The sequence below is a fragment of the Phyllostomus discolor genome, chromosome 8 (genome assembly GCF_004126475.2).
Source record: "Phyllostomus discolor isolate MPI-MPIP mPhyDis1 chromosome 8, mPhyDis1.pri.v3, whole genome shotgun sequence".
In the NCBI taxonomy this organism is placed as follows: domain Eukaryota; kingdom Metazoa; phylum Chordata; class Mammalia; order Chiroptera; family Phyllostomidae; genus Phyllostomus; species Phyllostomus discolor.
Window position 1 is genome coordinate 90,019,533 of NC_040910.2, and position 16,376 is coordinate 90,035,908.

The 16,376-nt window shown below is 37.7% G+C and overlaps 1 protein-coding gene across 6 annotated transcripts in view; it reads right to left on the minus strand.

The window, feature by feature from the left end:
* DDX42 (DEAD-box helicase 42) overlaps positions 1–16,338 on the minus strand; it is a 30,627-nt gene extending 14,289 nt beyond the window's left edge. Inside the window, exons 1-7 of one of the 6 annotated variants that reach the window (XM_036033512.1) lie at positions 15,900–16,064; positions 14,686–14,688; positions 11,073–11,309; positions 8,802–8,952; positions 4,525–4,586; positions 3,163–3,199; positions 2,184–2,333 (exon numbers count right to left, since the gene is read on the minus strand). In XM_036033512.1, the coding sequence (XP_035889405.1) occupies positions 2,184–2,333; positions 3,163–3,199; positions 4,525–4,586; positions 8,802–8,952; positions 11,073–11,293 (621 nt within the window). In that variant the 5' untranslated portion in view covers positions 11,294–11,309; positions 14,686–14,688; positions 15,900–16,064. The other 5 variants (XM_028519159.2, XM_028519158.2, XM_036033511.1 and 2 more) reach the window with 5 other exon arrangements.
* Positions 16,339–16,376: the final 38 nt, after the last annotated feature.

Here is a 16,376-nt window from a genome sequence, read left to right on the forward strand (position 1 = left end):
TCTTCTCTTTATCAGGATGGACAATCAGTGAGGGCAAGAATTTTGTCTTTGATCATAAATTTTACATATATAAATATGTAAATTACACACACACACACATTTTTTAAAAACAGGTGGAGAGCCAGCAGCCACTGTCGGGGGAGGGGGGAGAACAAACAAACAAACAAACAAACAAACCAGAACGAGAAGAAAGCTAGTTATAGGTAGAAGGGGTATCCTTCCTTACTTCTGGTCTCTCCTGGCTGACTGCCTATTACATACATTAAGACCACTGTGAATACACCAGAATGAAGTTTGAGTGCTTTGTCAAATATCTCAAATATTTTTAAGTAGATTATTATTTCAAGTACTCATGTGCTTTCCCTATTGGACTTTCACTCTTTATTGTGCAATTTTCTTCCTAGAGCAGGCTCAAATATTTAGTTTCATTTGCCACATGTAAAATACCAAGGTATTATGTGGTAGCATCTGTGCAAAAGGAAACATTTAAAAAATTGAATAGACCAGTAGTTCTCAAACTTTTCAGCCCCAGGTTCCCTTTACACTTAACAAAAATGAATTTTCTCTTATGTGGACTATATCTACTGATATTTACTGTATTAAAACAGAAAAAACTTAAATGTATTAATTCACATATTTACAAATCTCTTTAATGTCTGACAAAAGAAAAGGGTTCCAACTCGAAGCAAATTGTTGTGATACGTGCTACTAGCCCATGAAGAAAATCTGGCTTTTCAAAGACATGATGTTGGGGAAAAAAAAAAAGCATTTATTAACAGACTTTTCAAATTCTTGTGGCTTTTTACTCTTCTTCGATACTATTACTAAAACCTGACAAGAGGTGATTTCTTAAAGGTTATTTTTATCGTGTAATCTGAAACCATATCATGAACTTTTCAAATTTCATTACATTATAACCCATGGGTCTATCGTGCATTTTGAATGGAGTCTTTATTCATGCATGATTTTACAACATCATGCACTGGCCACTTGAAAATACTGGTTTACTGAGGTAGTAGGCAGATCATTTAAATGGAGAAATTTCATTTTACATTTTTTAAAAACCAGAGTTATTACCACCAATGTATTACAACAAACTTTAAATATTAGAAAGCTGCCAAGCTCACTGTGGTGAGTATGTTTCTCAAGTTCTAATTTTTGGTTGAAAGCTTAAATTTCTATCTTTGTTAATAAACACTCTCAATTGTTTTCTTTTAAGTGTCATTTTTTCAAGTGAAAACAATGCTCCATGGAAAAAGCAGCTACTTCAACTCACAACTCAAACACCTAAGTGCTTTGTTAGTACTTCCCATTTTGTGACACAGAATAAAGACGTGTAACATAAGGATCAAGATTTAATAAATAATAATTTTTACTATTTCAAATACATTCTTAAGTGACTGGCTTTTTTTTTCCTTAAAACTGTGATTGTCTGGCAGGAAAGAATATATTGACTAGAACAGTTGGTACTAGTGTCTTGATTCGTGCTAAGGTCTTGGCAGTTTTATCTGCCATTGCTTTCAGCCACTGATGCAAATGCTGACCCAGAAAACAAAAGGCAAAAATCACAGCATTATTATGAAAAGTTTTTTGACTTTGCAGAATTCATCAGGAGTCCTTGGACCGCACTTAAAGAACCACTGTTCTAGGTCTAGAATCATTAGGATATGCAAGAGCTAGTCTGACATTTAATCTCAATGAGATACTGATTCTTTTTCAAGTGGGTATTCTAATGTCTTTATTTCCTTTTCCTAATTTAAGGAACCTGTAATTCCTGGTACCCTTTGAAAGAACAGTCTCTTATCTGCTGCAGATCTGATAAAAATCGTAAAGGTTTACAGCAATTAAAAAAGTGCAGGCCTAAGGGCTCATTTTGAAAGCAAGATGGTATAATTGATAGTGTGGAAAAGAAGAACAACTGCTTGAAAAAAAAAATTCTTCACATAAAATTAAATGTGAACAGGCAATTCAGCTGCACTTTAAACAACATGAGCTGTAAAGCCTGCATCCCTCAGTCACTTTTTGACTCAATCACTTAGCAGGGCTGACAAGATTCCAAAGAACAAATACTCTCATGATGTAAGAAGTCAGGAGTAATCAGTCATTGAGAACACCTAAATATTAATGCTGAAGCAATTGTATCAGCTTCAAACTAGAATCAAATTGAGCAAGAAACACCATACCTCTGAATGATCAATGGGAGGAAGAGGATCGATGATTTTTTTGGAAGGTGCAATTGGATTTCCATCACTATCATATTCCAAATTATCTTCCTCTTCCTCTTGAACCACACCAGCAGTTGGGTTCTCTGCCATGTACCGAAAATAAGCTTCCTGCAGGAAAGCACAAGAACATAATCATACCAAGTACAACTGGGGACATTTCTGCTCCTGTAATTAGTGTACACAGTGTACCAGATGACTGCAGTTTAAATACCTACCAAGTAAGACAAGACGTTTACTAGTAATGATTCCTTTAACAATAGCAGTACTCGGAGGGACAATCAGAAGAAATGAGTGAGACAGTTAGTACTATGAAATGATTGAACTTGTTTAACAAAAGACAAATCTGTTCCACATCTTTCCTGGGGTGGGGTGTCTACCTACCCTGCCCAGAGCTGTGGAACACATGCTGTGGCTTTACCAATCCAAGTTTAGAAGCTGACACTGATTAGAAGAGTCACAAACCTGGAAAGGGCTACTGCTCACTTTCGTTCCTTTCTCACCATCCCATACTGAACAATGATGAAAAAATACTAAAGGACAGTCATTAATGTTCCACCTTGAAATAAAAAAATCACAAACAGAACCCCTAGAAAGAGGCAGAGGTCAGATGCTGCTAAAGGGCACCAGCAGATCACACACTACTCTACTTCTTGATTTATGAGAATAACATTAATTTGGATTTAAAAAAATCAAGCTGAATGAAGTTATTTGTTTTTGATGTCACAGTTGATCGAAAGTTCCATCTTCAACATGGAGGAAAGCCATGTGAATCTTTATATTACCAACTGGTCACACATGTAGAAAAGGAGCAAGTCAAATGACATTCCCTGCTGAATGTCAGGAATGGCCATTTCAGTGAAGGCAAGCTCTAGCTTGTCCCCAGGTACAGACTTTGTGGGATAAAAATAAAAGATAGAAATACTGCATAGGAACTCACTTGGTCATCTTCCTCTTCAATGTCATCTCGAATACCCCTGGAAAAACAAGCGGAGAAACAAACTTCCCTGCAAATGTTCCACATACCCAGCTCCATACTTATAGCAGATTAGTGTTGAATTCCATACAGCAAAGGAACTCTCAACACTAATAATAACAAAGCAGCAATAAGCACACTGTAAACTATCCATCCATCATATATGCGTAGTTTCACTCTATATGCTGCAGTTTGCATTTCTTCTAAAAGGGGTGATATGGTACCCCTAGAAACATCAATTACTAACACGGGTGTAAGGAACAAAAACTTCTGAAGACATATACCCAAGGATCCTAGCCTTATGAACCCCATATAACAAACAATGCAGTTGTGAAAAGCATTTTGTATTTTTTAAAAATTCTGCTTTTGTTATATGCTAACAAGAAAGCCACAATTTTCTTAATGTCCCCCAGTTTCTAGCTCTGGGGTAACTGCATTCAGCTAGAATCTCTGGGGACAGAGAGAAAACTAAATCAACTCTTGGTAAGTCTGAGACTACAACTCCTAAACAATTCACATAGAGGAGGGGATAAATGTCACCTGCTGCACCTCTCAGGAGCTATTGAAAATATGGTTGCTTAGTTCGCACAACCATCTCTTTCTGATCAGACTTCCTGCCTAACCTAGAGTACTTGCTATTCCTAATGCCAGCCTCACCACCAGCATAAGGCAACTGAAAGAGGATGCAACACAGAGTAAGCAGCAAAAAGAGGGCTGAACCTCCTTATGGCACAGGAACCTTGGGGGCGGGCCTAAAGCACTGATTACCAAGCAGAGGGAAAAGTCCAATCATGCCTACTTGTGCCTGGTAGCAAAAGCTTTAAGAGGAGTGTATTCAGCAAGGGATAGAGAATTCTCTTTCCCAGAAAATAATGTATTTCAAGTTCTGACTGACTGCTCAAGCATGGTGTCACTCCTTAAATAAATTTCACTATTTATTAATAATATAGTTTTTAAATGACAATCACCATTATTTCTCATAATCAATCCTATAGGGATTAACCTATTTATATTAATTATGGAACAAAACCCAGAACAATGAACCCAGACTTTAGTAATTATGCTTTAACTTCCACTGTAATTCATTCTTGAGTTAACTAAAAAATCTTACACACCACCAAATACCATTCTACCAAAAATGGTTTTTAATTACTGCAAACTTAAAGACTTTTGTCATCTCTATTATCTGCAACATGTTCAAGATACAAGGATAACTTCATGTCAAAAACTTATGTATTTTAATTTTCCCTCTATAAACTTTGGAAGATAGTATTTTATATAATATTTTACTTCTATATAACCTTTGTGAGGGAGAAAACAACTTACTTTACGTTTTTTCTTTCCTTGTCCTTTTCTTCAAGCCTCTTCATGTCTCTAGCTGCCTGATCCTAATGAAACAAAAGGCATGGAATCATATCACCTAAAAAAGGAAATTTCTTTACAAAGAATTTTTAGATTTGAACAAGGACCATCATACTTTTAGCTATGCATCTTGACAACTGCATTTTTAGTTTTTCAGACAAATACCCAAATGTTCTAAAAACTTGGCCATATGTGGACTGGACAACTTTTATTTGCAATCTATTACGTGCATAGAAAAATTTAAAAAATGCCTGGTTACTTTTTCTTAAATTGATAATAATCGTGACTATAAAGGACCTTAAATTCATGCAAATCAGATTTTCTCAAGGTGCAGCTTAAGACCATTTGTATAACATTACCATTGGGGATAGCAAAAAGGGCAGATTTCTGGACCTGACTCTGGAAAGGCTGTTATCAACCTGGGGCAATTTTGTTCCCATGGACACCTGGCGATGTCTGGAGACATTTCTGACTGTCACAAACGGGAAGGAGGGGAGCGCGCGGCGAGAACGAAGCAGAGATTCTTACTGGTATCTAGTGGGTCAAGGCCACATATGCTGCTGAACATCCAACAATGCACAGAATAGTCCCCACAGCAAGGAATTACCGAACCCCAATAGTCCTGAAGTTGAAAACTCTGCTCTAAACCTACTAAACAGAATCTTTGGGGGTAGAGTTAACTGCATGTAATTTTTCCATAGGCATTCTTATACAAAACAAACTAGTAGTCACTGATTTAAATCACCGTATTTTTTGGACTATAAGACACACCTAAGTTTTAGAAGAGGAAAATAGGAAAAAAATTTTGAAGCAAAAAAATGTGGTAAAATATTTAATAACATAAATAACATAATATTTCACCAATGTAAATGTAAACAGAATTCAACAGCAGCATTAACCACCATTATTCCTCCCGGGGCGGGGCGGGGGGGCATCTTATAGTCTGAAAAACGCGGCAACTCTTTGTTTTGTGTGTGTAAAAACCAAAGTCAGAAGAATTTTTCCCAAGGTTAAACACATGCTGCAGAGCTGTTTCTTGTTATAAAGCAACATTGAAATTTTCTGACTTAGATTTAAAAAAGCAAAACACAGCCCTGGCTGGTGTAGCTCAGTGAATTCAGTACGGGCTGCAAACCAAAGTATCGCAGGTTCGATTCCCAGTCAGGGCACACGCCTAGGTTGCGGGCCAGGTTCCCAGTGGGGGCCACATGAGAGGCAACCACACATTGATGTTTCTCTCTCTCTTTCTCCCTCCCTTCCCCTCTCTAAAAATAAATAAATAAAATCTCTTTTAAAAATTAAAAAACAAACAAACCCCACACTGTATTAAACCTGACATGGTCAGGCATCCTATCTAATCAAGTGACCCTAATAAAGGGACACAAACCCTTATGAAACATTTCTTAAGCCACACGAATCTTTTTTGGGGGGAACAAAGGTTAAAAATAAATCCTTGTTTTGAGTTTTATCACTAGAAAAGTTTACATATTGAAGATTAGGAATTAATACATACTTCAGCAACAACTCTCTCTCCAAGATCAGACAATATCCAATATCTCTGTTCTAAAGTCAGTAAAACCTCTTCAGATACCATACCAAAAAAATTCCCGAAGAATGGTATCATTCAAAAAGACTGAACCTCCAAACTGCTTCAACTACTTGACATGCCAAGCAAGAGAATATGGGCCATTCTTGGATACTCCTACTCAGAAAGGGCGGTGGCAGGTTGCACTACCAAAATCAAATCTAAATTTAAACCTAGAAAATGAGCTGACTTTTCTTCTAATTCATCACTAGAGATAACTCAAGAAATAATGAGAAACACTGCCCTTTGAGAAATGTCCGTATCTCAAGAAAATGAAAAAAAATATATATATATATGTAAAAAGATATCTCGACATGAGTCTTATTTACTGCCTTTACTTCTAAAGAGAACCATTTAATATATTTACTAAATCATCACCATGGTGCAAAGCACATGTATACTGTGAAGAGTTCTGGTAAGTGTTATGGCATAAAAATATGCAGTGTTATGAGAACTCAGATACAAAATGATACCCCAGAAAGAATATGGGCTTTGGAGTTGAATCCTGGCTCTGCTAACCTATTGGGTGTATATTCTTCAGCAAGTAATTTGAGTTGTTCTAAATTAAAGGTAGGAAATTCAAATACCTAATGGGTGTCAATCACAATGAATGAAGTGAGCCAGGATAAGAAAAGGTGTATTCTTTTGACAGACATGCTTTGCTTGTACTTTAGTAAGCAGGAATATTCTTCTAAAGCATGTTCTAATTTTTCGTGTATAACATAGCCCTGAGTCTTTTATTTTTTGATATTTGACAGGAGGTCCAAGCCTAGGAAAGTATTTCTCCACTGTAAGAAAACCACAATGCAAGTGTGATAATAAATGGCTCTAACTGGTGGCCTCCCTGTCAAGAAGACAAAAGGGATTGGCAGAACTGTGGTGAACCAGAAAAAGCATGCCTTGTCTACAGAAAGCAGTCATTTGGTCAGCAATGGCTTGCTTTTTCCATTTCAGAATGCAGGCTTAGTATTACCAAATCTTCCACTTTTTGAGAGTCTAAACTTTTAGACAAAATCTCCTGATCTTAAATATGTCAGTTCACATTTTTAAAAAGCAATGCCTAGGCCAACCAAAAACACACCCATATTGGGTTCTTTCTTTCCCTCCTTCCTTAGAGAAATGAACGGAAGACTTCAAGTAACAAGTAAGTGAGTAATCTGGAAGGACTCCATTTCATAAACAATGAAGTGACAGTTTTGAACATAAGAAACATGCTTTAGTGTTAGTCTAATTACTCTCTAGCTATATACCACATAAGTGAGAGAGCAAAGGGCCTAAAGCAGAGAGAATTTAGACCAGGCAAGAGTTAGAAAGGGAATAAAGAATGATGAACACAGCAAAAACAGAAGGAACAGATGCAAGAGAAATGTAAAGACTGACAGAACCTGGCAAATGAGTTAAGGTAGCATGATGTACTAGAAAGAGCTAGGCTATCAGCACTAACAAGCAAGTAAGTCCCAGCTCTGCCACACAGTACCTATGTGATCTGGTGCAAAGGGACTCGAATTATCTTAGGGTTCAGTTTTCTTACTAGTTATATAATTACATTTACATATTTTCTTTCTGCCTATTCCCCAATGTTATCCTGAGGGTTAAATGAACTAAGTGATGAACATGTTTGATCATCAGTTAAAAAGAAAATGAGAGGGACAGGTAACAAAAGTTAAAGCCAAGGTGACTATGTGAATATTGGTGCCATTAAAAGACATAAAAAGACAATGGATTGGTTTCAAGGTGCCAGGAGCACATACCCATATATAAATGGCCAACACGCTTCTAGAAAAGCAGAGCTGAAACCCAGGAGAGACTAAAGACATGAACTGTTCATATAGAAGTTAAGTTGTAGAAGTGGATGAGGTCCCTAAGGAATGTATAGAGTGAATATAGCAAATCAATAGAGAATGGGAGAATTATATTTGAAAAACTAGAAGAGAATCACAAGAACAGACAACAGTCACATAGATATGTAATGCTTATTTTTGGTACAATAATCACACAGTAGCCACATTTTTTGAGTTATCTTAGAGATACAGAAATACTGACAGATGAAATGATTATGTTTACTTTATGAGTCAGATAACAAAAGTTAACGGATAAAGTAGGGTGAAGGGTACACAGGGTTGGGGGCTCATTTTATATTCCACTTTTGTATGCACTTAAATTTTTTCTTAATAACAAATTAGTAAATACATAGAAAACAGTCAAAGAGCTGGGAGTAAGGACAAAATTCAAAATCACAAAAGCCTAGTGAGAAGAATTTTAAGAAAAGCGGTCAAAAGTTTAAATTACTACAGGGAGGTTATGAGTGTTAATAGTAAGAAATACTAAACATTGAAAGTACAGAATTTGTAATTTTAGCAAGTTCCTTAAATTTAATTGTCTCACATATGTATTTAATAAATATAAGTCAAATGAAATAATGTTCATTCCATTTAAGAATATATCAAGAATTATTAAAATAAAATACACACAAAAATCCTGAGCTATTATGTTCAAGGGTCATGGATCAACTGGAAGTTTATTTAAGAAAAGAGTATGAGAGCAAAATTCTCACAAAAAGGGCCAGAAAACAAATTCTGAATGAGGACTGAACAGCAGGTTAATTTGAGTTCCTTCTAATTGCTGAGTGTTTTAATAAAACAGAGCTGATACTTGCTTCTACTTCAGCCATGAACGCCTCCAAGGGATCGTCATCACTGTCGGAATCTGCAGGCTTGGAACGGAACTGCTGGCGAGTAGGCGAGTTTTCAGCAGGAATATAAGGTAAATCAACGTTGCTCGAGTCTTCTTCCTCATCTTCAAAATATCTGAAAATTAAGATGCATGACTGGTAAAGTCAATGTTTAGTTTGGCGTGAGTGAATTTTTCATTTAACAGAAATGTTTATTATGATATATGTTACTATTAAGAAATTTAAACTACGTAGATTAAAGACCTCCAGGCTTTGGCTAAAGACTTAGTAATTATTACTTAATACAAGCAAAAGTCTAACATTGCCAAAAAGAAAAACAAAACTAGTCACAGCAGATTCACTACTTCAACAGTGGCTGTTCAAATTAATTTTCAGCTGTAAAATTTTCAGCAAAACAGTGTATCACTGTTGGATAGATACAGCAAATATTAAAGAATGTATGCTATGGAAAAAAATTTCTTTCTTCTTCTTCTTTTTTAGATTTTCTTTATTTATTAACAGAGGGAAGGCAGGAAGAGAGGGAGAGAAACATCAATGTGTGGTTGCTTCTCACACACCTCCCACTGGGGACCTGGCCTGCAACTCAAGCACATGCCCTGACTGGGAATCGAATCGGCGACCCTTTGGTTCACAGGCCAGTGCTCAGGCCACTGAGCCACACCAGCCAGGGCAGAAAAAAATTACTTTCATATGAAATATTAAAAACCGTTTTATTATTATAATCCTTTAAAATCTTTTAGAGATACATTCATTAGACTAGGGACTCTTCCATCAGAAGTTCTGGGCTATTTTCTGAGGACCAACAGAAAACTTCTAGAATTTAAAGAAAAATGCTCAATCCCAAACCATTCATCATACTACCTAAGTATTCAGAAAAGACAACTTCAGCCCTGGCTGGCATAGCTCAGTGGATTGAGCGCGGGTTGTGAACCAAAGTGTCGCAGGTTCGATTCCCAGTCAGGGTACATGCCTGGGTTACAGGCCATAACCCCCAGCAACCGCACATTGATGTTTCTCTCTCTCTCTCTCTTTCTCCCTCCCTTCCCTCTCTAAAAATAAATAAGTAAAATCTTTTTTTAAAAAATAAAAGAAAGAAAAGACAACTTCCAAGTCTGGAGAGAGTACCACTTTTTCACTAACAAAAAGCCCAGAAATGGCTATAGCTCTTTATAAACTAAAACAAAACAAACACATTGTTTAGACCTTATCTCAAAATTAAATAAAACAGTAATATAACCAAATATTTAATAAATAAATTTAAATACAGTATAACTATAAATAAACAAGTATAAATAAGTAACTGCTGCTTAAAATTTTAAAGCATTTCTTCATTTATAGGAATTTTTTAAAAGCTGTTATGTGCTACACACACACACACACACACGCATATTCATTTACATAGGTTTCATTTAACTGAACATAGGTTTTCATTTAATAAAACCATGTCCCTGAACTGGTAAACTGCTCTCTAGAATAATGACTCTTGACTTTGTTGAACCTTAAACACCTACTTCTGTATTGAATTCCTGAATGCTATAACAGCTTTTTAAAATGCTGCTGTTTTACTTTTAAAATTCTTGATATTGAGGAGCTATTTTTTAATTAAAAAAAAAAACAAAAAACTCTAGCAGTGTCACAACCAGGTAAATTATTAACAGCAAGAAATTCTTCAGATTTAGCAAAGACAGAAATTATACAGGAATTAGAATTCAAACCTTTAAATCCCATCTTTCTATAATAACCACCTTATTAGACAAAGTTAAAAGAGATAATTGCTAAATATGTTTCTTGAGAACTGTGGGCAAAAATCTGAAATTTTTCTACCACTATTAATATCTTACGACATAATAGTTTTAAGGACTTGGGTGTTGAGGCAAACTGTGTCTCTACCAGTTCTGACAACTGCCTGTGTTTACAAAACAATTTATATGGTATCAATAGAAGACTTCAGTAAAGACCACTAAAAATCTCTTCAGTCATATTTAGGTCTCAATGACCTCAAATCCTTTTTGGAACAAGTAAAAGGATAAGTAAGCACACAAGTATTACATTTCTTACAAATAAGTAAAGGTGACAATATATCTTATTAGCAACAATGTAATTCAGTGAGATAGCCAATTTAAGAAGTTATATTATTGTTCAGGAAATAAAGTGTTTCTTTGCCTCAATTTCTGCTGATAAAATGAATTATCTCAAAGCCCAACCTTTGCTAAATTATCAGGAATTACCACTTACGCATTTTCTTCATCAAAATTGGCTCGTTTAGATCCAATTTTGTAGAAAGAAGGGAGCTGTGGTGGAGCAGACTTTCCAAATCCAGAAGAAGAACTGGTTGCCCCAAAGGCACTGTGGGACTGTTGTGGGAGTTTGGGTTCCTCCTTCTTTCCAGCACTAATGGCAAAACCTCCAAAGCCAAACCCCCTCTTCGTGCCAGGGCCACCTTTATTCCAGTTCATGGTGTCAACAATGGATCTATTAGTGACAAGATACATTAATATAAATTTAACTTTATAGACAGCCCATTGATTTCGTCTTTCCCAACCTCTACCTACAATTTCATTTTAAACTTTTGCCTCTCCATTAAAACTTCATCTTTGTAACTCAGACATGCAATATGCTAATCTCAGCCAAATGGTTACATTCTCTCAAATACTTTATTTTTCACTATTGCTAGAGAGAGGGGAAGGGAGAAGGGAAACACCGAGGCAAGGCCACAAGAGAGAAAAGCAAAAATCAGTTGCCTCCCCCACACATTCCAACTGGAGACAGGATCTGGAACCTAGGTGATGTGCCCTGACCAGGAATCAAACCCATAGCCTTGTGGTTATAGGGCGACGCTTCAAATAACTGAGCCACACGAGCCAGGGCACAAGTTACCCAAGTTTTGTTGAAAAGCAGGAAGCTCATTGAGCAAACAAGAACAAAACTTTAAAATACCTGGTATTTCCTCTCTCAGATATGCAATTTTGCTAATCTCTTTTTGTTTTTTCCTACATTTATGTATATATACACACAATTTAAACACAAAACTAAAACCCTACTGTACATATTGTTTCAGTTACTGATTTTTTCACCTAATGATACACTATGAACATCTTTAAATGTCAATAAATGTACTTCTCCACTGTTTTATGATGTTGTGAAACATATCATACAGCTGTATCTTTGTGCATACCCTTAATTATTTCTTTAGGATCATTTTTTAAAATGTGATTGCTTAGCCAACGGGACTATGCATTCTAACTTTTAAAAATGTTAATTACCACTGACATTTAGGAAAAATAAATGTGAGTCAAATAGGTTCAGTCAAATAAGAGACTAAAACAAGGTGGATGATTATGATTCAACGTAATAGCATGAGTTACATATACAGAAATAGCCAGAGGGCTGTTAATCAAAATGCTAACTGCAGTTATTTGATTTTTACTTTCTCCTTTGTATTAAAGTTTACCAGTAGTAATAAAAATTTAAATGTTCACAATGGACTCTGAAGCCAATGTGGAAGAGTGTCAAAAACAGCTTTTTACTGATACTGCTGAAGGGACAAAGAACAACATGCTCTAATTTTCTGGTTCTGTGACCCTCCCCCATATATACCTTACAGGTTTTGTTTGAACTATTATGTAGCACTTAGTTCAGTCTGCTTAGTATTCAATTTGATTTATGCTAGGTCAAACTTTGCCCTTGGACCACCATAGTTCCAGATTGGGACTGTCTTTACTCACTTTGGACTTTCCATAGACGTTAATGCATGGCTAAAATAATTACTTGATGAGCACCAGTTTGCCTAATCTTAATTAAGATCATCTCCTGCTGTCCTCAGGAATCCTTTAATGGAAATAATTCTAATTCTAATGTAAGTCTAGTGAGATGAGATTCAGTAACAATATTTACAAGCAAGATGTTGTTAGTAACGTGGAACTAGGGAAAGTCACATCCAAGTGAGGTGAGCATTCAGATGCTCAGCAAAAACCCTCTTCCACATTCTTCCAGATCCTGGCCTCAAACCCTCCTGATGCATGTTGCTGATTCTGTCATCCCTTCAATTCAGTAACTCTTCAGTTACTCAAGTAAGGCTGGAAGAAGACTCTCCACTGTGGCAAGAAACTACTTTACCATTCTTATCTCCCAGGGTTTCCCCACATGGTTTCTTTGGTAAGTGCTCTTCCCTCTACCTGGGTTCCCTCCCTACCAAATCTCTCATTACACCTACCTACCAAAGTTCTATCCTTCAAAGCCCATCTCAATACCAACTGCTAGAACTATGACAGGAGTATGATTCCACCAGAGAAGTGCCATCTCCTTCCTCAATCTCCCTTCCTAGTCATAAAACACCCAACATTTAATCCTATTTGTGTCCTTGTTTTAGCTCTCCAACTCCAGGTTATGGGTTTCATGCATGAAGAAACAGGCTTCTCCATTCTGTTTGGAAAACAAAAGAGTATATGTTCATTAATCAAGTTTATTCAATACAGGAGACCCAAGGAGATTTACAAATTGGGCAAACAGAAAAATTAAAGATAGTATAAAGGCCTACTTGGTATGGTTCTAGGCCCTAAAATACTGTGATTTAGTAGGCAATCATAATACCGTAGTAAAATAACACAAATGATGGAGTGAGACGATGTTCAAACTCGAGCTTTGCCACTAATGAGCTTTGCCACTAACTCAATATGAATCTCAAGGAAGCTCAAGGAAGTAACTTAGCTTCTCTGTGCCTCAGTTTCCTCATCTGTAAGATGGTAAGAATATCACCTACTTAACAGCTGGTATGAGAAATTGAGTTCATACACAAAAACACATTTACAACATAGTAAGTACACAATATTTATTAGTAGTCATGTTTATCATTATTTTTTTCTCCAGAAATCAGTTTCTCTATTGGTAACTGGAGAATATCAAGTTACACTTCTCAGATCTCTTTCAACTCAGGGATTCCATACATAAGTGCTAGTGACACTGAGGTTGTCAGAGATCACTACCAGCTGCCAAATGAGAATAGGCTTCCTAAGGGAGTCAGAACCCATGGGAGGCACAGAAAGATGCAAGCTGGGTAGAGAAATGTGAAGGAAGACACTGTAGGGAGAAAAGCTAGAAATAGCAAAGGCTAGAAAGTTAGAATAAATGTGGAACATAAGAAAGATAAATTGTCTTGAGTTTATGTTTTGGACAATGGTGGAAAATAAATACAACTGATTATAAAACCATCTTATTTTATGAAAACTTGTGTTTTGGGGAGTAAGAGAAGAGTTCTGGTTACATCTGATTAGCATCTACTTAATATGCCTTGAGAACATTTCACACACCATAAACTGTCCAGTTCTTTTAACAAAAATGTGCACAGAACCTAAGAATTTCAACACTTTCTTTTAAAGCCAAATATAAATTCATGCTAGGTTATACTTATTTTAGAAGGCTCTTTCCTCTCGGTTAGCTTAAAGAAACTAAGAACTAATTATGTGAATAGTACCAAGTTGATAAAACAAAAATAAAAACTGTACTCCTCCATGAATCATACTAAGTTTTAATATTACAATCGAAGTCAGATCTTATCACTCCTCTGCTCAAACTCTCAGGTGGTTCCCATCTCAAGCAATGCAAAAGTGAAAAAGCCTCACAATAGCCTAAAAGATCCTGGCTATTCTGCTCCCACCCCCAACTCTTTTTCTTTCCTGACCTTGTATCTCCTAATACTCCCTCCTTTGCTCACAGTGCTGCAAGCACATTGGTTTTCTAATTGTTCCTCTAACAGGTCAGCATTGTCATCTTCCAGGCCTTTTACACTTGCTGTTCCCTTTGCCTACAACATTCCTTTCCCTAGACACTGGCTGGGCTCATCATCCCTCACCTGCTTTTAGTCTGCTTAGCTTATCTATACATCTCTTATCTATAAATATATTCCCGACCACTCTTTCAAAATGCAACCCTTTCTCATGTATCTCTCCAGCTGTATTTTTTCCTAAGGCACTAATAATCTAACATACAGTAGAATTTATATATTTGTTTACTCTCACTGGGAAGTTTCAGGAGGGCAGGATTCAGAGACCTAAAACAGTGCTAGCAAATAGGCGCACATTAGGAATCAATGAGAACATTTCTTAAATGAATGAATCGCAAATTAGGCCATATAATGCCCCCTCTAGGTACAGGAAAACACAGCATACTTTTTTCACTGAGAATCTAAAAATTAATTTTGTATGAAACACTTATTGCTCACCACCTACATGCCAGAACTGTGCTCGGCTCTTGAAAGTTACAGTGAATAAGAAATAATCTCTGCCTATTAGGAGCACCCGGGTGTTTATATGGGGGGAAGAAGAAATACAGAAACATCGTTACCCCAAAACAAAACGAAACAAAACAAAGCAAGACACAGAAGCCAAAGGAAATATTTGGAACCTGAAAGAAGAGCAAAAGAGGAAATGCTTCTTCATTCACTAATGTGACAAGGAAGATATGTATGATTTCCTCCAAACTCTCGACTTGTAAAATTTCTCTATATTATTGGTTCGTAAACTTGCATCTCCACGTAAATTATTTACTCACATTAGACAGGCTTTTAGGCAGGCCGCAAAAAAAGTTTGGGTAACGATAGTGATGCTAATCACTATCTTCTGAAGACTGCACGAAGATCACCGACTTTGTCTCTCGCCTTCCGACTTGGCAACTTTTGCCTACAGGTTCCCTCTGACTTGGAGGCTTGCCTCTGCCAACTGCTGCCGGCTAAAATCAGAATCCCCCGGTGGCTACCCCTACCAAGGAGCTCAGCACCTTGCAAATCCCTTCCGCAGCCAAGCGAGCCGGCGCCGCCTCGGGAAAGCCGCCAAATGGGCCTCCGCAAGAGTATGGGAGAAGCAAGAGCCGTGGGAGGGCGACGCGGCTCGGAAGAACCTTTTGGGGCCTCAGCCCCGCACTCCTACCCCCCGCCAGCTCCCTGGGCCTCCGGAGCCCAAGCGCTCCGCTGACTCTTTGTTAAGTGAGGCCGCGGTTCCCCGGCCTTCCCTAGGCCCCGCAGTTGCCTCCAGTGCCACCAAGGGGCCGCAACCCCGCGTCTAGACCCACCTCGCACAAACCTGCTGCAATAGCGGGACCTACTACCTCCACCGACGCGGGGAGATGCCACGGCCCGAAGTACGCGCGGACCAGGACGCGTCCCGCCGTACTCCTCCCTCTCCGCCCCTTTCACCGCCGCTGCCGCTTCCAGACCCGTTGCCGACTGTGGGGGAGGGGAAAACAAACCTGACATGCGCATTGCAGAGCGCGGACCGAAGGGCGGGGCCTGGGTCTACGGCTGCCGGGAAGGGCTTCGGGACTTTCTGGCCTTTTTTGCTCCAGAATGTCTCGCAGGCTTCTCACGCACTTCGAATTGGGCTCTGCCCTTGGCTGAGGAGTGTTCGTGGCCTGTGTAGGAAGTGGGCCTGCAAGTGAAAAAAGAGTAGCGGTGACAGGAAGCCGCGCAATAATTACAAGAAAAGGGATTGGGCGGAAACCGCTTATACATAAAATTGTCGATTCAGTACACTTTGGTCCTTGGTAAAT